General features: G+C 45.4%; 1 protein-coding gene across 5 annotated transcripts in view; it reads right to left on the bottom strand.

Moving 5' to 3' along the window:
• Positions 1-8104: 8104 nt before the first annotated feature.
• atp2b3a (ATPase plasma membrane Ca2+ transporting 3a) overlaps positions 8105-23177 on the bottom strand; it is a 47153-nt gene continuing 32080 nt past the window's right edge. For 3 of the 5 annotated variants that reach the window (XM_066659402.1, XM_066659404.1, XM_066659403.1), the window contains 10 exons: positions 22018-22197; positions 21312-21399; positions 20993-21099; positions 19987-20178; positions 19210-19423; positions 18505-18716; positions 18064-18171; positions 17207-17389; positions 15391-15477; positions 8105-9670 (listed from right to left, as the gene is read on the bottom strand). In XM_066659402.1, the coding sequence (XP_066515499.1) occupies positions 9287-9670; positions 15391-15477; positions 17207-17389; positions 18064-18171; positions 18505-18716; positions 19210-19423; positions 19987-20178; positions 20993-21099; positions 21312-21399; positions 22018-22197 (1755 nt within the window). In that variant the 3' untranslated portion in view covers positions 8105-9286. The remainder of the gene's footprint in view (positions 9671-15390; positions 15478-17206; positions 17390-18063; positions 18172-18504; positions 18717-19209; positions 19424-19986; positions 20179-20992; positions 21100-21311; positions 21400-22017; positions 22198-23177) is intronic. The other 2 variants (XM_066659405.1, XM_066659406.1) reach the window with 1 other exon arrangement.

Here is a 23177-nt window from a genome sequence, read left to right as displayed (position 1 = left end):
TTTGTTTGTTTCAGAATACTTCAAATGTTCTGTGAATAAATATAAAGACAAGAAGTGCTTCCAGATGTTCTCTAATATTCGTGGTAAATACAACTCTGGTATTATCTCACTTTGCATATTAATAACATCGGGCTTCATTTAAACTATTAACTAAGTTATTACTTTTTTTTTTTTTTATGAAGGTTCTACTCCAAAAACGATGGCCCAGTATAGAGGTAGGTAATTTAGAACTTAGAACTTTATTTAATGTGGTGCCCATTTGCCCCTGTTGTGGTGGTGGATCATTCTCAGCGCTGCAGTGACACTGACGTGGTGGTGGTGTGTTAGTGTGTGTTGTTCTGGTGTAGAGTGGATCAGACACAGCAGTGCTGCTGGAGTTTTTAAACCCTGTGTCTACTCTCTGCCCACTCTGTGAGACACTCCTCCCTCGTTGGTCCACCTTGTAGATGTAAAGTCAGAGACAGTAGCTCATCTGTTGCTGCACAGTGTTTGTCGGTCATCCTCTAGTCCTTCATCAGTGACACAGGACGCTGTCGGTTGGATGTTTTTGGTCAGTGGACTGTTCTCAGTCCAGACACTGAGGGGTTTAAAAACCATCGTCACAGTCACAAACTATAATTTAAAATGTATACTACACTTGCTTCTGTTACAATGTTTTATTCATGAATTATTAATTAATTTACTAATTTTCTCCTAGGCCTTTTCATCTGCATGATCAATGCACTGGTGTTAGCAACCACAGAATGCTAACACATGGAGAAGGAAAAACCCAACATGACTATTTCTTTTTAGCCTTATCCACCAAAGGTTATTCTCTGTGTTTCTTCTTTATCTTTAATATAGTGGTTCAGCTGACACTAGTTCAGAGTTTATAGTTTGTTTCTTTAGTTTTTCACTGGAGGTATGAAGCTAAAGTTGTTTCCTGAAATACAGACAAAGGCTAAATATATACTTGCTGTTAGCTCTGTGCTGGCGTACGCATGAAGGCTGCCTCTTGAATCCTGAGTCTATTTGGTGCGTCGGTTATACATATGCTCTGAAAATGAACACTATGCATACACAAGCTGCAGTACACGTGTAAACGGTAGGGGGCACTGCAGGCAATACACAGCATCACAATGGCCAAAGTGTTCTAATAAAGTTTTAAAGAAAATGTTGTAGTCTAATGATCAAAGAACATTTTGTTTAAAATGACAAACATCATTAAAACGTCAGTTGAACTTTAGACTGAAAAAATTTCTTCCAAATTGTATTAGAACGTTTGGGTAACGGTAGCCAAAAGTGTGAGAACATACCCTCTAGTGGTGAGGTTTTGAAGAAGGCTGTGTCAGAACCTACGTCTTTCTCTAGTCTGCGTCTGTGTGGTAAGTGTGTGAACAGTTATGCTCACGATTCAGACGGTTGTCTACACAAGTGCGCGGCCAAACAGCAAATATATATATAGCCTTTTGCTGCCTTCAAGTCCACCTCAGTATTTCTGCGTACAAGTTCAGAGCATTCAGAAGGATGCTGTTTGGGGAAACACAGAGTAGCAGGACACACAGATCTCCCTATGTGATTCCTCGGCTTCCAGAGACAGAACTGCGAGAGCTCTGTCTCCGCAGCTCCTGTGCTCCCAGAGACGGAGCAGCCTAGTCCCAGAAAACAAAGAAACATCACGTGTGGTTTCACACTTAACTTAGTGATTATCTATTTACTGTTTGTTTGTACACTTCACACTTCAAACAGTCTGTTTGATAACATCATCTTCAGCATGCTAAACGGCTAATTTGCAGCACAGATGGCAAACAAGTCTACATGTTACATTCTAGGTAACGCAATCTACAGCAATTATATTCTGTTCTGTTGTAATTAGTCATAAAATTTAAACAGCTTACCTTGTTTAGCAAGAAAAAAGCCTGTTCTTCCTCACGCTTAAACCCTTTCAGCTTACACAGGTCTTTCCACCTTTGTGCATCCGTTTGTGCATCCATTTGTTCCGCCAGCCCAATGTTTTAGCAAGGAGTCGGTTGCATTCTCATTTGGCCTTTAAATCTCTTCAGACCTAACTCTGCGTTTCTTTGGTGAAGGCAGGTGAAAGAGCAGAGGAAGACTGCTCGGATTGCCCCGTGTTTGCTGCAGGTCTCTGTCAAGTTTGTATATTTCAGCGCCCTTAGCATCTAAAAGCTCGGATCTTCATTAAAGGCGGAGCATGTGGCGAAAGTCCATAAAAGGCATGTGATGTGGCCAGAAAAACTCCAGTGAAAACCTACCTGTCCAATCAGATTTTCAAATGAATGTACTAGGCTTTGCAGGAAAGGTCGTACCAGCACCTAACATTAATACTACTACTTTTAATTTAAAAATAATAATCTAAGGTACCGGAGCTTTGACATCACTTCAGTATGTGGAGTTGTTCAGGATCCAGTACACTCTCATAGTAATAATAATTATTTATACGATTATGTACTTTCTGTATGATATGATTTGTCATTTAAAATTACATGTAGACATTACCTATTTTAATAAAAATATTTCATATTCTGTAAGGGTTTATGTGTTCTATTATAATAATTATTCCATAATTATACTTCTTCCATCCATCCATTATCCACCGCTTATCCGGGTTCGGGTCGCGGGGGATGCAATCCGAATAAAGAAGCCCAGATCTCCCTCTCCCTAGCCACCGTCTCCAGCTCCTCCGGGGGTATACCGAGGTGTTCCCAGGCCAGTCGAGACATGTAGTCTCTCCAGCGTGTTCTTGGTCTGCCCCGGGGCCTCCTCCCCATTGGACATGTCCAGAACACCTCACCAGGAAGGCGTCCAGGAGGCATCCGGACCAGATGCTCGAACCACCTCAACTGGCTCCTCTCGACATGGAGGAGCAGCGGCTCCACTCCAAGTCTCTCCTGGACGTCCAAGCTCCTAACCCTGTCTCTAAGGGAGAGTCCAGACACCCTCCGGAGGTAAAACTCATTTCAGCTGCTTGTACCCGCGATCTTGTTCTTCCGGTCACTACCCAAAGCTCGTGACCATGGGTGAGGGTTGGGATGTAGATTAAACAGTAAATCGAGAGCTTTGCTTTTCTTCTCAGATCTCTGTTCACCACAACAGACTGGTACAAAGCCCGCATTACTGCTGCCGCTGCACCGATCCGCCTGTCAATCTCCCACTCCATCTTTCCCTCAGTCATGAACAAGACCCTGAGGTATTTAAATCCTCCACTTGAGGCAGAATCGCATTTCCAACCTGGAGAGAGCACTCCATTCTTTTCTGACTGCATAGACTCGGACTTGGAGGTGCTGATCCTCATCCCTACCGCTTCACACTCGGCAACAAACTGGTCCAGCAAGAGCTAAAAGTCCCTGCTCGATGAAGCCAACAAGACCACATCATCCGCAAAAAGCAGATATTAAATCCTGAGACGACCGAACTGGACACCTTCCGCCACTTGGCTACGCTCAGAAATACTGTCCATAAAAATTATGAACAGAACGGGCAGCCCTGAAGGAGTCCAACTCTGACTGGAAACCAGTTGGACTTACTGCCAGCCATACGAACCAGACTCCTGCTCTGTCTATATAGAGACTGGATGGCTTGTAGCAGAGAGCCCAGTACCCCATACTCCCAGAGCACCTTCCACAGAATATCCCGAGGGAAATGGTCTAATGCCTTCTCCAGGTCAACAAAACACATGTAGACTGGTTGAGCAAACTCCCATGCACCCTCCAGGATCCTAGCAAGGGTAAAGAGCTGGTCCTGTGTTCCATGACAGGGGCGGAATCCGCATTGTTCCTGCTGGATCCAAGGTTCAACTATCAGCCGGACTCTTTTCTCCATTACCCCCGCATAGACCTCACCGTTGAGGCTGAGGAGCGTGATCCCCCTATTGTTGGAACACACCCCCCGATCCCCCTTCTTAAAAAGGGGAACCACCACCCCACTCTGTGAGCCGCTTGGCTCCTCGATACCTGTCAGCTGCCTCCAGAGTCCCTTGAGCCAACCAGGCTCGATAGGACTCTTTCTTCAGCTTGACTCGGTGTCCACCACAGAGTTCTGGGATTGCCACAACGACAGGCACCGACAACCTTGCAGCCACATCTCCATTCAGCCGCCTCAACAATGGAGGTCCGGAACATGGCCCTTTCGGACTCAATGTCACCGGCCTCACTCGGGATGCAGTAGAAGCTCTGCCGGATGTGGGAGTTGAAAATCTTTCTGACAGGTTCCTCTGCCAAATGTTCCCAGCAAACCCTCAGCATACGTTTAGGCCTGCCAGGTCTGTCTGGCATCCTACCCTGTCATGTGATCCAACTCACCACCAGGTGGTGATCAGTTGACAGCTCAGCACATCTCTTCACCTGAGTGTCCAGAACATATAAATGATCGACATATTAAGTCGATCATGGAAGTGCGGCCTAGGGTATCCTGACGCCAGGTGTACTTGTGGACACTCTTATGCTCGAACATGGTGTTCGTTATGGACAAATTCTGACGGGCACAGAAATCCAATAACTGAACACCACTCGGGTTCAGATCAGTGGGGCCGTTCCTCCCAATCATGCCCCTCCAGGTCTCACTGTCATTACCCATGTGAGCGTTAAAGTCCCCCAGCAGAACAATGGAGTCCCCAGAATGAGTGCTCTCCAGCACCCCCTCTAGGGTCCCCAAGAAGGCCTGGTACTCTGAACTGCTGTTCTGTGCATAAGCACAAACAACCATCAGAGCCCTTTCCCCAACCCGAAGGCACAGGGAAATTACCCTCTTGTCCACTGAGGTAGACCCCAAAGTACAGGCGCTAAGCCAGGGGGCTATGAGTAAGCCCACTCCTGCCTTACGCCTCTCACCCTGGGTAACTCCAGAGTGAAAGAGCTTCCAGCCCCTCTTAAGTAGATTGGTTCCAGAGCCCATACTGTGTTTCAAGGTGAGCCCAACATCTAGCTGGTACCTCTCAACCTTGGGCACCAGCTCAGGCTCGTTTCCCACCAGAGACATTATGTTCCACGTTCCAAGAGCCAGTTTCAGTAACCGAGGATCAGAACGCCAGGGCCCACAACCTCGGCTGCCACCGTTCCCTACTTGTTCCCTACTTGGCTTACTTGTTCCCTATCCCCTTATCAGGCACTCTGTTTAAACAGGGAGTAAAGCAGTGATCCTAACATTACTCAAGTAAATTATTCACCAAGATTATTACAACCTAACAGTAGTAAAACATTTTAGCCAATGATTGATTAGCTGAAACAATATCCAGGCTGGTAGCACAAGCTAGCATGCTAATCTACAAACATCTATTAGTGAACATGGGTGAAATTAGCAAAACTAGCGAATATAAATTTGAATTAAATGTGATTAAATACTTTTAAACTATGTTTGCGTATATACCAATATTAACTTATTTTGAGATTGTAAGAGTTTTTCATTTTATAGACAGTGATTATTAGTTTAAAATAAATGTGTCAATTGATCAATTTATTGGAAGCTAATTTTGAGTGTTTTGAGCAAACATGAGTAATTTCACTTGATAAATTTATCTACAGGACAGGAGGGCTTCGGGGGGGAGATCAAGAGGTGTCTTCACTGTTATTTCCTATGACAGTCTGTAAATGGGTAAAAAAACAAAGTGTCTGGGTCCGGTGCTAGGCTTTCTCTCTCTCTGCCCATGGCAGAGAAACGCCATCTGGAAACGCTGAAAAGCACCAACCGAGATGAGGATGTTGCTCTATTCATGCTCCATAGGGGGGTAACACTGACTTATTTTTGCTGTTACAGTTACATTACTTAAGGTGGAACTGACTCTAAATTCAGGAGAGCGCTAACTGCATGAAAGTAAACACAGAGCGAAAGTGCTACAAAACTAAACAGCTCGAGTTACACTTGAGTTTCTGTGGAAATTCAAACAGTGAATAAAAAAATACAAACAACAATGGTTTTCCACCTCAAACACACCATTTCATCTTCAAAGAAACAGAGCTTCTTAATGTAAACCAGAGACAACCCGGTTTCCTCCACAGTCATACAGGTCCCCATTAAAGGCTCATTGGCACAGAGGCTGCAGTTGCGTGCTTGAGTCTTGTGGTCACTCTGCTGGAGTGTAGCGATGAAGGAGGAGCTGAGCCATAAAGCAGAGCTTTCAGACTTACGTCCCCACCCTCAGGAGCACTGCAGTCAGAGGATGGAGAGTCAGAACATCTGTGAACGACTCCCTCTAGACACTTCCTGCCCGAGCTACACCAAGCACAACCAACTGGGAGGAGGCCCCAAGGGAGACACAGGATCACCCTGGGGGTTTATATCTCCCTGGTGGCCCGGGAACGCCTGGTGATCCCTCCAGCAGCTGGGGACAGTGATCACTGGGCTTCTTTGCTCCGTCACCCTGGGCTTAGCAGATTCAAAATGTCCATAAAACATGTAAATAGTGCATAATAAGTCCTTACTACTCTTATAACTGTTTCAGATTGGGAAAAATTAAATGAAATAAGTGGATTTACCTTGATTTCACCTGGTCACATGAATCCGTGTAATGTTGTAGATCACTGATGTTCTAGATCTAGGTCCTGCTCTGTTCTAACTGGAGGTAGTGGGTGTTGTGTGTGTGTTCTTTTGCCTGATGAGTAATATGAGCAATGTCCACCAGATTAAAGCCGGTTTGGCTGGTCCAAATACTTCAGTGAAGAGGTGTGTTTTGACTCTGGAAACAAAATAAAAGCGCACCACGTTTATCCTGTAAAATATATTTGACTTTGAATCATGCTTTTTCCAGTTAAAGACATCACAATGAACACAGTCCGAGGGTGATACAGAGCGGCGTGGAAAGCAAAAAAAATAACAAAATAGACTTTCTCCAAAACTGTCCATTTTCACTTTCACACTGTTCTACACCTCTGTCCACACACATCCCTTCTTTTATCTCCATCTCCAGTCTTTTCTGTTCATCTGTTCATCAGCACTGTTCCAACACCGTCCCCACGTGCAGGAACTCTAGGAGTTAATTTAATTTCTAATATAAGCTTTCTCTGTTGTTTTTAACAGGACTTACACAACACGCTCAAAACACAGAGACGGAGAGAGATAGAGGGAGAGAGAGAGAGAGAGAGAGAGAGAGAGAGAGAGAGAGAGAACATAAAACCATGAGAACACACAAACAAAGATGGCAACACCAGCAAACAAACAACCAACAAATAATACACACACACACAGCCACACACACACACACACATCATGAATATATGAAGATAATCAATAAAGCATTGTGATGGTTTCAGTAATCTCAGAAATGACCCACAATAATAATCGGAACAGTAATAATATCAATTAAAAGGTGGAATGAATTATGAATTATTATTACAATTATTATTACTATTACTATTATATTCTCTTTTATTTTACACATAAATGAAGTCTATTGTTTTTTAAAATCAGTCGAAACAGAGTCCATCCGTCTGTGGCTACTGTCCAGTGCAACATCGAAGTTCGTGTTCCTCTCCTCTCCGCGTCAGAGCCGAAAGGAGAAGCTCCTCCGGCTGGAAGTTTGGTCCGAGGAGTTGGTTTGGCTCAGGGGGCGGGGCATAGTTTTTAAAAAAGGACAGTAACTTCAGTCTGTAAGTGTTTAATACTTGGGAATCTCCTGGAAATCTCATTGGAATGTCTTGGGAATATCCTGGAATTGTCCTGGGAATGTCACAGAAATTTCCTGGAAATGTCCTGGGATCCTCCTGGAAATCTCATGCAAATGTCATGGTAATCTGTTGGGAATCTCCTAGAAGTCTCCCGGAATTGTCCTGGGAATCTCTGGCCTTGAGTCTTGAATGAAACCCACGTCTCCAGACAGTGAGCAACAGTGAGAGTTAAAAAAAAAAGTCCATAAAAATCTCTTTCTCCGGAAATAAATACATGAGCATAAGAAGATTCCCAAAAAACGTCAGGTCGGAATGGCACCTAAATATTACAAAGACTTCTTTCAATAGAAATTGGTACTGAACTCCACCTCCATCACAGTGAACTGGACCCGGGGCAGCGGGGCGCTCCTCTCCACTGTTTAGTAAACTCCCAGAGGAAAATCCCTCTCCAGTGAGTTTGGAAGATGGTACTGGGATGAGGGGGTGGGGGTGGCGAAGGAGTTGGGGGGAGGGGGATTGGGGGGGGGGGGTCAGGTGTGCAAGTCCATCAGGACCATTAGTAAAAGTTAAAAACTAAAACTAAACTAACAGTGGTGTTAGAGTCCAGTTGTGTTCCCTAAAGGTTCATTACATTCTCTTCTCCAGAAGGAGAGGGGGATCTCTCTAATCTTTCATTATACAACTGTGGAGAATAAAAGAACACAATAAAAGTCCTGGAGATGAAATGGAGCGAATGACATCAACACAACTTTAACATCTACAGTTAATATAAGGTACAGTTCTGTCCCTAATTAAAGGTACTGTATACAGTATGTTCCACTGAGGGCACCACCACAGAGACAGTTTTTCTGAGAGGAAGGGGCAGTTTAGGATAAAGAAGAGCCAGTTTGGCATGAGGCAGGGAGTTTGGGAGAAGGTTTAGGCAGTTTAAAGTAAGGTAGGGGGCAGTATGGGATGAAACCCACTCCTTAATGAAACCCCCCACTGCCCACCCCAGGGGCAGAGTTCAAAGCTGTGTATTGGGCCGGGGGGCAGTTCAGAATCATTAAGGGTGTAAAGTGCGGTGGAGGCAGTGTAATGTCAGTGTAATTAATTTAAAAACACCCACAAAGGTCAGATCCCCTCTGCCCAGGGTCCGAGGGGTGAACCGAGACCCCTTTGGGCAGGTTTCAGAGCGGGGCAGTGGGCTTGCAGGGGGCAGTTGAAGGTTAATAAAAGTTTTAAACGTCCAGGAAGTTAAAGTGTGGAAGTGCAGCTGATGTTCAGTGGCGAGCAGTGAGGCAGAGGGGGCTGCAGGGTGTTGGTCAGTGTGTGGAAGCTGGGCATGGGGGACACTCCCTGTAAATTGCCTCCTCACGCGTGTGGGCAGGTGTCTAGCTGTGCATTTTGCCAAAGTGGGGGTCAAACGAAGGTAAGCGAGAGTTTAAAGCGTCCACAAAAATAAACATGTTCCGCTTTGGGCAGGAAAATGTTTCAAAGCTGTGCATTGTTTGTACAAGTTTAAAACGTCCACAAATGTCCAGTGTCCACTCCTCAGTGCAGTCCCTCACTGGGCAGGAGTCTAAAAGCACGTTCTCACCGTCCACTCTTTAATGGCAGGTCTGGAAGCTGGGTTAGGGGCAGGGAGTTCAAAATGTCCATAATAAATGTCAGTAGTTGGCCACACACCTGCAGCAGGTAAACACTGCCCTCTAGAGGCAGGTTTCCAGGCTGTGCAGGGGGCTGGGAGGAGTGCGGGGTGTGGTTTGGGTGGACAGGGAGGACAGGGCATTGTTGTTGCAGTTGAGAGACATTGGGAGACTCTGCTGCCTGGTGGGGTAACGGGACCTCGGGGGGCGCTGAGGAGGCAGGGAGGACGGAGGCGGAGGAGCGTGACAGAGCCGGACTCGGACGTGGTTGTGATTGGACCGCTCCGACTCGTCGTCCACGTCCGTCTCGTCGATCAGCGGGATGCTGTGGCCCGAGTCGGTGATCAGGAACTCAGGGTGGGCCTGGAAGTCATGGATGGAGCTGCGGGATTCCGGCTTTTCCATTCCGTCGTAAAGCGAGCTACGGAAGGCTTTCACCACCCGGATCTACGGGAACGACCGGCAAAAACGGGAGCAGGCCACAGGAGAGGGGATAAAAGGCAAACCAGGGAGGAGAGGGACAGAGAAATGGAGAAGAAAGAGTTTAGTCCTCCAGCGTCAACTTACAACCTCCTGAGTGAGCACAGGAAACACGTCCTGCCTTCCTTCACTTTCACTTTCACTGGGTTTTACTTTCACTTTCATTTTCAGAACCTGCACAGGGTTAACTAGGGTCCGAACCAACACAACAACATCAGACAGGGTCCGAACCGCCAGGACAGAACCTTAACCCGCTCCTGAGTTTATGAGGGTCCTAAATGGAGCACTATCCCGAAGTGAAAGTGTGGTGTGGTCTGTGAGAGTAGCCGGAGCCTTTAGCCGTCTCTGAGATTTCTGTCCTGGCTTTGGCCGACTGTGTAAGGCACTTAGCAAAAACACAACTCGTCAGAGGAGTGAGAAAACTCAAACAAACAAACAAACTTTGAAGTGAAAACAGACAGCCTGACGGAAACAAATAAACAAACAAATGAAAACAATCACTTTCACTGTGACATAATCTGGAACACATGCATCACAATGACACACGACAATGTTTACAGTTTCACAAAGAAACAAACACACAGACAAACAGTAACCCACTATTACAGTGTACTCAGTACACAACTGTGACCCGGCGCCCATCACAAACACACACTGAACATTCTGTGCTCAGCAGAGAATGAAACAGGACATGAAACACAACATCAACCACAGCAGAAACAAAAATAAATACATGCGTACTGTCCCCACACTGATGGAGAGCCCCTGAACCTTTTTAAAGAACACATTCCATGTTTACAGTTGGTTTACTTTATTTTTAGAATAATTAACATTCCTGTTTCTTACGGTTTTCATTCGAGACGCTAAGAGAGAAATAAAACTGAACTAAATCATCATTCGCTCTCAGAGCAGTTAAGAAATGTACAGGACCTTCGTTTAAAGCAAAAACAAAACGAAACAAAAACCCTCCCCCTCCCCCTCCTCAACATCAGCACGCCGGGTTCCTGGGGTTCACGTTCTGTTTTTGTTCAATGTTCCCATGAACCCGGCGGCAAACCTCGTCCTCATCGCAGTCCTTCATCATGCACCGCATGCCACACACACTCAGGAAATAAAATAAAATAAAATAAAATAAAGAGCGTTCCTCAGAGTCCATTTCCATCTGTTTTTGTTTGTTGTTTTTGTGGCACGTGAAAATGTGTCGTCTTCAATCCTTTCTTGGAAAAGAAGAGTGAGTGGAGGAGTGAAGAGAAGAGCATGCAGTTGGCACTTGGTTGTCGTCCAGCTGCATGCACTGCATGCGCACACACACACACACATATGTCAACATTCTGTTGATTTTCCAAGTGAAAATATGTGAACACACACTTTTCCATCATTACTGTTCAACACGCTTGGAGAAGAACCTTAACTGCCCCATTCTGCCCTGAATTCTGAGCCCAGTTTGGCTACCATCGCAATGAGTGATGAGGGACAGACAGAGGGCCTTCCAACACACACACAGAGAGGAAGGAGAGTTATGACTTGTCATTTTTTTTTTAATTTTGGGGAAAAAAATCAAACCTAAAATGGGGAGATGACAATATAATTTTAAATATTTAATCAACTGTTACAGTGTAAAAGTTGCCAGGTGTAAGCTCTATATGAAGGACGTGTTCATTTATTTTCCCTCAGAGAATGAACAGAAACGTGTGTATTGACCAGGGGTGCACACACACACACACACACATGCAGTCCGAGTGGCTCAAAGGCAACAGGATGAAAGCGAGGGTGCTTCACACAGACACACGACAGAAGAGCGAGCAGCTGATTTGTTTTTCCAAAGAGCTGCTTTAAATCTCTGTGAAAATGTGGAATAGAGTTATATCTGCATTTGCATATTTAAATCAGTCTGTTTTGATGGTTGTCAATGTTTGTGACTGACGCTGTAAACACTACGAGTATAAGGCCCACGACTCAGACAATGTGTGAAAGTAAAAACAGTAGAAACCGAGGAAGTCGGCGAGTCCTGATTCCGTCTCAGGAGCTGAATGGAAAAACAGGAACTGTGTTTGAAAAACTCCGCCCCAAACACAAAGCATTCCAACCAATCACGGTACAAAGAAAAGGACTGGGGGAGGGACTTAAAATCAACATATTAATAATAATTAATAATAATAAAATCTTGAATTAAACTGAGGACTCGCCTGCACTTACACAGTGAACTGAGAATTACACTGGAATTCAATCTAAATTTCAAAATAAAAGTTCTAAATTTTTAAAGTTCTAAATGCTTTTGAAAATGTGGCACTTCTGACACTTTATAACATTGTTTTATACCAGAATATTTTCCATTTCTAAAGATTGCCCTGAGACTGGTTAAAGCCTTAAAGGCCTATAATTACAGACAAATTATAAAAAATAAAACAGAAAAACAAGACAGAAACATAAAAACGAATACAAATAATTACAAACAGAACGTGAAGATGAGAACAGAACAGGACAGATAACAGAAATCACACAGAGAGAGAGAGAGAGCGAGAGAGAGAGAGAGAGAGAGAGAGAGAGAGAGAGAGAGAGAGAGAGAGAGAGAGGTTTATCTTCAGTTCAGTAATAGTAGGAACTGAAGGAACTGAAAGAGTTAAAGGGACTGGAGGAAGCTGACCCAGGTCACTGTGACAGAGACTGACGCTGGTTGGGGTCAGTCTGTATAACTGTGCCTGTGTAGGGAGGTCGTGTGGGGGTCACGCAGCAGCCTTATCTCTGACCACAGTGAAGGGTCAGAATCAGTGAGAAACTAATCGTAACAAATAAAAAAAAAAAGGAGGTTACAGTCCGGAAATCAACAGAAAAGAACATTAAAATGAGGTAAAACACTTATTATTCAGTTTATAACTCAGAGCCTGAAAGAGAGAGAGAGAGAGAGAGAGAGAGAGAGACTAGAGATCTGAACTCTTAGAAGTCACAGTCTTAGTGGGTGATAAACTCATGCTGTAATTTGATTGTTTTATTGTTAGTGTGAAAGCTTTATTTGTGGACGTCTGAACATTGCTGTGAATAACTGATGGAATTCAGCCACAAGGTCAGGTGCTGGTGTTGATCATGTGCAGCTTCATATAATGTCATTTCACACTTTGTGTGTGTGTTAAAAATGACGGTTAATTAGAGGTGCGTACAATTAAAATGTAAATCTGCACAAATAATAATGATTATGTAAATTACTGTAGACTTCTAAAGGTCAAAATCCAGAAACAAAGCCCAGAGTTAGAGCCAACGTCATGCGAGAGCAGAGAAGCGATGCATGAAACTCCTAAACAGAACAAAGACAAGGTCAGAACCATCATGGGCTTATACTCGTCATTTACAAGCGTCTCACACTTCTCCAAACGCACAGCGGCTTCAGTTTCAACTCTGAAGCCCCTCAGACCCACACCCACCGCAGAGAGAGAGAGAGAGAGAGAGAGATGAGCAGCTCTTCACAACTGAAATAAAGGCTTTCATGGTGATGAATGGATGGGGAATATACGCAGAATAGAGAGAGAGAGAGAGAGAGAGAGAGAGAAACAGCTGAGAGTAAAGCAGCAAAGCACCAGCCTGAGGACAATGAGCAAGTGAAGGAGGGTGAAAAAAAGAGAGGAAGAACACAGCCAATGGACAAGCGAAACAGAAATGGACAGACAAAGAGAGAACGACTGAGAGAGAGAGAGAGGGAGAGAGTAGCATCCCCTGTTCCAATACTGCTTCAGTGTGCACTAGATGACTTCCCCTACGCACTCAAAAAGTGTAACAGCATTAGATTAAATTCACAGCTCCTGCTGGGGTGGCGTTCCTGACTGAGCGGGGAACTGAACCCCAGCCTACAGTTGGGAGGACAGTGGACAGCGCTGACCTCTGGTTACATCTCGACGCTCTTACGGACAATTTCTGTAGAATGTCCACTAGAGGGCGCCGCTCGGAGCAGGAACGCCTGGACGCATAGGCAAGCTAACTTCAGCTAACAGTTACTGTACTCTGAATTGACTCAGTCTCTGTTGTACTCTGTATTGACTCTCTCTCTGTTAGACTCTGTCTCTCTGTATTGACTCTCTCTTTATTGACTCTCTCTGTTAGACTTTGTCTCTCTGTTGTACTCTGTATTGATTCTGTCTCTCTGTATTGACTCTCTCTCTGTTAGACTCTGTCTCTCTGTTGGACTCTCTCTCCTTGTTAGACTCAGTCTCTCTGTATTGACTCTCTCTCCTTGTTAGACTCAGTCTCTCTGTATTGACTCTCTCTTTATTGACTCTCTCTCTGTTAGAATCTGTCTCTCTGTTGGACTCTGTATTGATTCTGTCTCTCTGTATTGACTCTCTCTCTGTTAGACTCTGTCTCTCTGTTGGACTCAGCCTCTGTTGGACTCTGTATTGACTCAGTCTCTCTGTTGGACTCTGTATTGACTCAGTTTCTCTGTTGGACTCTGTATTGACTCAGTCTCTGTTGTACTCTGTATTGACTCAGTCTCTCTGTATTGACTCTCTCTCTGTTAGACTCTGTCTCTCTGTTGGACTCTCTCTCCTTGTTAGACTCAGTCTCTCTGTATTGACTCTCTCTCCTTGTTAGACTCAGTCTCTCTGTATTGACTCTCTCTTTATTGACTCTCTCTCTGTTAGAATCTGTCTCTCTGTTGGACTCTGTATTGATTCTGTCTCTCTGTATTGACTCTCTCTCTGTTAGACTCTGTCTCTCTGTTGGACTCAGCCTCTGTTGGACTCTGTATTGACTCAGTCTCTCTGTTGGACTCTGTATTGACTCAGTTTCTCTGTTGGACTCTGTATTGACTCAGTCTCTGTTGTACTCTGTATTGACTCAGTCTCTCTGTATTGACTCTCTCGCTGTTAGACTCAGTCTCTCTGTATTGACTCTCTCTCTGTTAGACTCAGTCTCTCTGTATTGACTCTCTCTCTGTTATTCTCAGCCTCTGTTGGACTCTGTATTGACTCAGTCTCTGTTGTACTCTGTATTGACTCAGTCTCTCTGTATTGACTCTCTCGCTGTTAGACTCAGTCTCTCTGTATTGACTCTCTCTCTGTTATTCTCAGTCTCTCTGTTGGACTCTGTATTGACTCAGTCTCTCTGTTGGACTCTGTATTGACTCAGTCTCTCTGTTGGACTCTGTATTGACTCTGTCTCTCTGTATTGACTTTCTCTCTGTTAGACTCTGTCTCTCTGTATTGACTTTCTCTCTGTTAGACTCAGTCTCTCTGTATTGACTTTCTCTCTGTTAGACTCAGTCTCTCTGTATTGACTCTGTCTTGCTGTTGGACTTTGTATTCACTCAGTCTCTCTGTTGGATACTGTATTGACTCTGGCTCTGTCTTGGACACATCCCATGTCTATAGACCTAGGAGACTGCAAGGTCTAGTGGTTTAGGGAAATCAAAAGCAGTATTGGAGCCGGGGGCTAGTCTCTCTGATATCTCTCTCTCATTTTCTGTCTCTCTCCTTGTCTGTCTCTCACACATTCAGCAGCCCAGCCACAGTCTGAAGGCAGGTGTGGAAGCCAGGGTGTGTGTGGGCATTGTTCTGTGTGTGTGTGTGTGTGTGTGTGTACTAGACATCCTCGCAGCGAGAGTGCCGTGGCTCGGTGCCGTTTATAGAGTGTTGGAGCTCGTTGTGGGGGGCATTAGAGGGGGGTAGGACTAAGTGTGTGGGGCTAGAAACAGTGGTTACATCATGGAGCTGGCTCAGCACGGACGAGCGGCGTCTCACTGCCCCCTGAAACGAGCCACTTCTCTTGAAGGTGCTCACTACCTCCATCTGCAGGAGAGAGAGAGAAGCACATCACACACACACAAACACACATCATCATCATCATCACACAAACACACAAACACACACACACTCCAATGAGAAGAGTGGAGATGATGGTGAGAACATACGAGGCACATCGCTGTGACAGAGTGAGGGAATGTCTTTAAAGGGCCCATATTCCAACTGACTTGTTTTTGTAACTGTGCATTTAAGACTGGGATATAAATGATCTCTATTCTTATTGGCTCCCATACTGTTGCTGAATGGGTGGGGCTAAGCTGCAGGTACAATGGGCGGAGCTAAACTTCCATAGGTAGAATGGGTGAGGCTAAACTGCTCTAGGTGGAATAGACAGAGCTAAACTTATGTAGACGGAATGGCTGAAATACCATAAGCTTAAAAGGCAGGGCTAAAATACTTTAGGCTGAGTGAGAGGGGCTACAATGCTTTAGGCTGAGTGGGAGGGGCTACAATGTTTTAGGCTGAGTGGGAGGGGCTACAATGCTTTAGGTTGAGTGGGAGGGGCTACAATGTTTTAGGCTGAGTGGGAGGGGCTACAATGCTTTAGGCTGAGTGGGAGGGGCTACAATACTTTAGGCTGAGTGAGAGGGGCTACAATGCTTTAGGCTGAGTGGGAGGGGCTACAATGCTTTAGGCTGAGTGGGAGGGGCTACAATGCTTTAGGCTGAGTGGGAGGGGCTACAATGTTTTAGGCTGAGTGGGAGGGGCTACAATGCTTTAGGCTGAGTGGGAGGGGCTACAATGCTTTAGGTTGAGTGGGAGGGGCTACAATGCTTTAGGCTGAGTGGGAGGGGCTACAATGCTTTAGGCTGAGTGGGAGGGGCTACAAGGCTTTAGGCTGAGAGGGAGGGGCTACAATGCTTTAGGTTGAGTGGGAGGGGCTACAATGCTTTAGGCTGAATGGGAGGAGCTAAACTGCTCTATGGACAGAAATGAAAATATGTGACATCACAACCATGAGGTTATTTTTGCTACAGCTTATGAAACTTGAACAAATTACCTTTGCTTTTCTTGATATGGGTCTTTTAAAGCTTTAAAGTAACAGAATTTAATGAGAGTGAGCTTTTGGAGGTGAAGCAGCCTCCTCACGGCTCCATACCCAATAATAATAATAATAATAAACAGAATAACCAATAAAATCTAAAGATATCAGTGGTGAGAATAGTTACCAGCACAGGACCAACCCAGAGTCAAAAAGTAAACAAGCGAAGGAGAAATAAACAGAGATGGAGAGCTGAGCGAGCGGAGAGAGGAAGAGAAGAGAGAATTACAAACGTAAACAAATGAGAAATACAGAGTTAATATCAAGGAGGAGACAGAGACGGTCTGTAACTGAGAGAAAGGCGAATTTAAGGCACAGCTTTAACAGGTCAGCACAGATTAAAGGTGCAATCAGTCGTTTTCACCAATGAAATTGTTTTAAAGTTTTTATTCTTACTGCATCGTTTTCTATAAAGATCATTTCACATGCGATACCAGGAGAACCAGACTGCTCTATACTCCAAGGGACATGTTTGAAACAAGGATTAGAACAGAATCTAAGGCCACCAGGGGTCAGTATAACATCTGTTTCATAACGTGAAGTAGATTCAGAGCAGAAAAAGACTGACTGCTCCTTTAAATGACTGTAAGATAAAGATAAACTAAGCCGAGAAGCTCAGAGGATGAGGATCAGCCCGTGTTCCCGATGGGGAGAGAGGAAATCTGGTATTACCTGAGTCTGGATTCGGTTTAATCCCCTGAACCACAGGATCTGTCCTCGTCTCAGTTCACGCTCCGCGTGGTCGATCTCCTCCTCGTCTTCCGCCAAATCTTCATCCATGATGTCATCAGGCGCCGGCCCGTGCCCCGCCTCCTTCAGACACTTCAGTTGACTGGTCGGCACAGAGGATATAAACTGTATGCAAATGTAAACAAACAAGTAAACAAATAAACAGTCTGACTAGTCTACAAACACACTCCTTTAACATTTTTAGCAGAGCGGGTGGAGCTAATCTGCTTTAGGCTGAGTGGGTGGAGCTAAACTGCTGTAGGCTGAGTGGGTGGAGCTAAACTGCTGTAGGCAGAGTGGGTGGAACTTAACTGCTGTAGGCAGAGTGAATGGAGCAAAATTGCTGTAGGCTGAGTGGGTGGAGATAAACTGCTGTAGGCTGAGTGGGTGGAGTTAAACTGCTGTAGGCAGAGTGGGTGTGGCTAAACTGCTTTAAGTTGAGTTGGTGGAGCTAAACTGCTGTAGGCTGAGTGGGTGGAGCTAAACTGCTGTAGGCTGAGAGGGTGGAGCTAAACTGCTGAAGGCTGAGTGGGTGGAGCTAAACTGCTTTAGGCTGAGTGGGTGGGGCTAAATTGCTGTAGGCTGAGTGGGTGGAGCTAAACTGCTATAGGCTGAGTGGGTGGAGCTAAACTGCTGTAGGCTGAGTGGGTGGAGCTAAACTGCTTTAGGCTGAGTGGGTGGAGCTAAACTGCTGTAGGCTGAGTGGGTGGAGCTAAACTGCTGTAGATCTTTGATTCAAAGCAGGTAACAGAGAGGTCCATATTTTTGTGAATTTTTCATGTCAGTGAGGTGTGTATTACCTGACCCCAGAGCAGTTCGCCAACTCCAACAAACAGACACCATAACCACTGCTCCACGTTCAGCGGAGAACAGCTGAATGGCTTCCCTCCAAACTGCACTATCACTATCTGCACACACACACACACACACACACACACACACACACACACACACATGAAAAATCATACACACCCACTTCTCCTCTATAGGTTAGGGCTTCTCAGCACAGTTAAAGAGCCAATCGATGGCTCCCTATGTCATTTAAGCCCCTTGGTTTGTGAGCGCTGTGCCAAACTGTGTCTGTGTGGAAAAGTCCATGTGGAGCTGCGAGGCTAATGCAGCTAAAAATTAAAGGAGGCTTACACCCCAGAAACTAGCAGGTTGCTAACTGCACTCCTCAGACTGGAGCTGATAATCTCATGGTTCAACAGGAAACAAGGTGAACATGGACTGAGCCGCACCTGGATAACGAAGGTCCCGAGGACGATGGTGCAGAAGATGGGGTTGGAGAAGATCCCGTCGAACACGTTCCTCTCTCCATGGATCTTGCGAGCGTTGATCTCGTTGAAGAGCTGCATGAGGACGAAGGTGTTGAAGATGATGGTGTAGTGTTCGGACGGAGGAGCGTGGAGAGGAGCGTCCCGACCGCTGTCAATATCAAAAATCTGTTCGCCTAGTGAAGAACAGGGAGGAGCGGGTAGGTCAGTCAGCACTGGGATAGCTACAACTATTTCCATGTTACCATTATACACTACACTGGTTTCTATGGTTACATTATAATAATTTCTATAGTTGTAATACATCTAATTCCATGGTTACATTACACTGGTTTCCATGGTAATAACACACCCTTTCCTACAGTTAAATTATGTCCATTCCCATGGTTACACTACACTTGTTTCCATGGTTACACTACAGTAGCTTCCTTGGTTACACTACAGTAGTTTCCATGGTTACACTACACTAGTTTCTATGGTTACACTACACCAGTTTCTATGAGCTCCATGTACTCACTTTTTGGGAAGTTATGTTAGATATAAATATCAAGGACATTTTTGAATGTTGATGTAAATGAAGGAGACAGACATTAGTTATTGATTTACAAAATCCAGGAGTCAAGGACTCGAGAATATGGCTTCAGCAGGTTGCAGTAATGTCCAGCGTACCTAGGAAGAGCAGAGTGAAGATGATGACGAGCTGATACACTCCGTGGCCCAGGATGTTCTTCATCATAGTTCTGGAGATGAGTGGGTTGTTCCTGCCGTACGGTTTCCGCAGCAGCAGGGCCTCAGTGGGCGGCTCAGTCGCCAGCGCCAGAGACGCAAAGGTGTCCATGATGAGGTTCACCCACAACATCTGCACTGCTTTAAGAGGAGAGTCCTAAACATGGACACACACACACACACACACACACACACACATTTTAGTAATATTTTAAAAGAAACATTGTACATCCTCAGTGTCACTGGTGGACTGAGAATAGTCTATCCAGCCGACAGCGTCCTGTGTCACTGATGAAGGACTAGAGGACGAGCGACACACACTGTGCAGCGACAGATGAGCTACTGTCTCTGACTCTACATCTACAAGGTGGACCAACGAGGGAGGAGTGTCTCACAGAGTGGACAGAAAGTGGACACAGGGTTTAAAAACTCCAGCAGCACTGCTGTGTCTGATCCACTCTACACCAGCACAACACACACTAACACACCACCACCACGTCAGTGTCACTGCAGCGCTGAGAATGATCCACCACCACATCACACCTGCTCTGTGGGGGTCCTGAGTGCTGAGGAACAGGGGGAGAGGGGGGTAACAATGTATGCAGAGAAACAGACTTGTATGTAATTGTAGGAGTCGAGAGAGTGGATAGTGAGTGTAATGTGTGTGTGTGTGTGTGTGTATGTGTGTGTGTGTGTATGTGTGTGTGTGTGTGTGTGTACCTGAGTAATGCAGGCTCCAGTAAAGGCCACTATAACGGCCACTACGTTCACAGTGAGCTGGAACTGGAGGAACTTGGAGATACTGTCGTAAACATTTCTGCCCCACATCACTGCCTTCACAATGCTGGTGAAGTTGTCGTCCGTCAGAATGATGTCAGAGGCTTCCTTTGCTACGTCTGTACCGGCAATACCCTGATTACACACACACACACACATACACACACACAAACAATAATACACTCTAAACCCTCTGACTTACAAGGTCATTAAAGGGGAAGTCTACGATTGTGGGGAAACACAGTTCTTTCCAGTGTGTTTATGTTCAGAAGCTCCACTTCTTTTAAGGTGGAGCCGTGTGTGTGAGGTGAAAAATGACTGTATCTTGTTGGTGTCTGAAGTATAACTCATCTGTAAATTTTTTATTCAGTGTTTGAATTCCCACAGAAACTCATGTGTAACTCGAGCTGTTTAGTTTTGTAGCATTTTCGCTCTGTTTACTTTCATGCCGTTAGCGCTCTCCTGAATTTAGAATCAGTTCCACCTTAAGTAATGTAACTGTAACAGCAAAAATAAGTCAGTGTTACCCCCCTATGGAGCAGGAATAGAGCAACATCCTCATCTCAGTTGGTGCTTTTCAGCGTTTGGAGTCTCTCCGTTGTCTAAAAACCTCCAGATGGCGTTTCTCTGCCGTGAGCAGAGAGAGAGAGAAAGCCTAGCACTGGACCCAGACACTTTGTTTTTTTACCCATTTACAGACACTGGGGCTTCGTAAACACATTAGAGCGGTTTCCAGAGCAAACCGACTGCAGACCAGCCCATGGAAAGGAGACACACTCAGAGTTTTATACACAGGGTTTTAGATTACAGTTCATGAAAATTACATTTAAGATCCATATATGGCCTCCAGCCACACACACAACTCCTTAAATGGACAGTTAGCCACACTCACATTAACCCCACTACAGGATAATGGGACTGTTTTTGTGTAAATCGAGGTGTTTCTCACCATGGCGAATCCTACATCAGCTTTTTTCAGAGCTGGACCATCATTCGTCCCATCACCGGTTACAGCCACAACCTGTCTCTGCTCACAGATAGTACTGTCTATAATACCTACACACACACACACACACACACACACACACACACACACACACACACAAACGCCCACACACATTTAATATTAATACCATACAAAAGATTTGTAGAAATCATTGTAGAAAATAATCTTGATTAATTTAGTCTCATTATAGCATTGTGTTTTGTTCAGACAGTGTGTGTGTGTGTGTGTGTTTGTGTGTGTGTGTGTGTGTGTGTGTGTTTACCTTTGACCAGTGTGTGTTTGTCTGTAGGAGAGGATCTTGCCAGGACTCTGAGTTTAGGCCAGATTTTATCGATCCGCTCCTGCTCCACCTGCAACGAATAAACAATGAATAAATAATCAGCTCAAAGAAAACTGTGACCTGGAGCTGAGTGAGTGTGAGAGTGACAGGGTGAGTGTGTGACAATGTTCACAGATGTGAGTGTGTGAGCGACTGTGTGAGTGACAGGGTGAGTGTGTGACAATGTCCACAGGTATGAGTGTGTGAGTGACTGGGTGAGTGTGTGACACTGTCCACAGGTGTGAGTGTATGAGTGACTGGTGAGTGTATGAGTGATGGGTGAGTGTATAAGTGACTGGGTGAATGTGTGAGTGACTGGGTGAGTGTGTGAGTGACTGGGTGAGTGTGTGACACTGTCCACAGGTGTGAGTGTGTGAGTGACTGGGTGTGTGTGTGTGTCTGAGTGACTGGGTGAGTGTGTGAGTGACTGGGTGAGTGTGTGAGTTACTGGGTGTCTGTATGAGTGATGGGTGAGTGTGTGTGAGTGACTGGGTGAGTGTGTGAGTGACTGGGTGTGTGTCTCACTCTCTCTCTCTCTCTCTCTCTCCTCTCACTGCCCCGCTCCCCCCCCCTCTCTCTCTCTTACACACACACACACACACACACAGTTCAGCGAGGTGAATGATGACTCTGAAGTACTGGAACACACCTCTCCTTTCTGATTTCTGATTCGCCGGTTGAAGTCCTTCCCCTCCATGCACAGGAAGTCATCAGTGGGGTGGATGATGCCGCACTTGGCTGCGATGGCCCGAGCTGTGTTGATGTTGTCTCCCGTCACCATCCTCACCGTGATCCCTGCCCTCTGGCACTTCCGGATCGCCTCCGGGACCTGATTGGACGAGCAGAGACCAGCCTCCTCACTCTCAGCCCATGAGACGCGAGCAAAGGAGAAATTCCAGAGAACCTCCGAAGCGCCACGGCTTTTAAACTTTAACTTTAAAATGACATTAAGTATAATTTTCCGACTGAAACAGAGGCAGGAATGTCAGGAATGAGGAAGACAGGCGTCTGTCTGCCAGCGTGATGTACACCAGGTGGACAAAAGTTGGTGGACACCTACTCGTATTAAGGGTATTAATCAGGAGTGTGTTTCTCTGTACCTTTCTGGTAAGACTTGGCGCTAGATATAAGACCTCTGCTGTGAGGATTTGATGGCTATCAACCACGAGAGCATCAGTGGGGTCAGGCGCTGGTGTTGGACAATCACCACCCAAACTCACCTCAAAAGGCATGGAACTAGCTCCATACCAGTTCCATACTATCCTTCATGTAGCATTGGGAACGGCGACCTTCAGCTCATGTGCAGCTAACGATCTTTATAAAAAAACACAACCTGACAGTCAAAGGAACCAGACGTTCATTCAATGCAGCATTTGTTTCAAGTATCAGACACAACCCAGTGAATCTGGGTTCAGCAGCCCAGCAGCCCACACTGTTACACTCTTAGTTCTAGAAGCAGCCTTAGTCCCTGACGCCTCTTCCTGTTCTGATGCAGTGATAAAAGACTCCCAAGAAACCATTTGTTGGACAGTTAAGTTAAAAATGCCATGAAGTTTGAACGTCTTGTTACTTAAATATTACTGTTGCCTTAGTCTCAGCCACAGGTCTGAGAGTCTGATATTTTCTTGCACGAATATGGCCTCACTGTCAGGTCTCTACTAGCTGCACTCTGATTGGCTCTCTGGGGGAGTGGGGTGGGGGGTGGGGGGAATGTCGGCAGGGCGCAACTGATTAATTTGTGCAAACATAGACCCAACCCCAAGAAAATCTCAAGGAAATAAAAACAGAAAAATGCTTCATCTGTTTGCT

The sequence above is a fragment of the Hoplias malabaricus genome, unplaced genomic scaffold (genome assembly GCF_029633855.1).
Source record: "Hoplias malabaricus isolate fHopMal1 unplaced genomic scaffold, fHopMal1.hap1 scaffold_57, whole genome shotgun sequence".
Classification (NCBI taxonomy): Eukaryota; Metazoa; Chordata; class Actinopteri; order Characiformes; family Erythrinidae; genus Hoplias; species Hoplias malabaricus.
The sequence above is the reverse complement of the archived record's forward strand: the minus strand, read 5'-3'. Positions and strand labels throughout refer to the sequence as shown.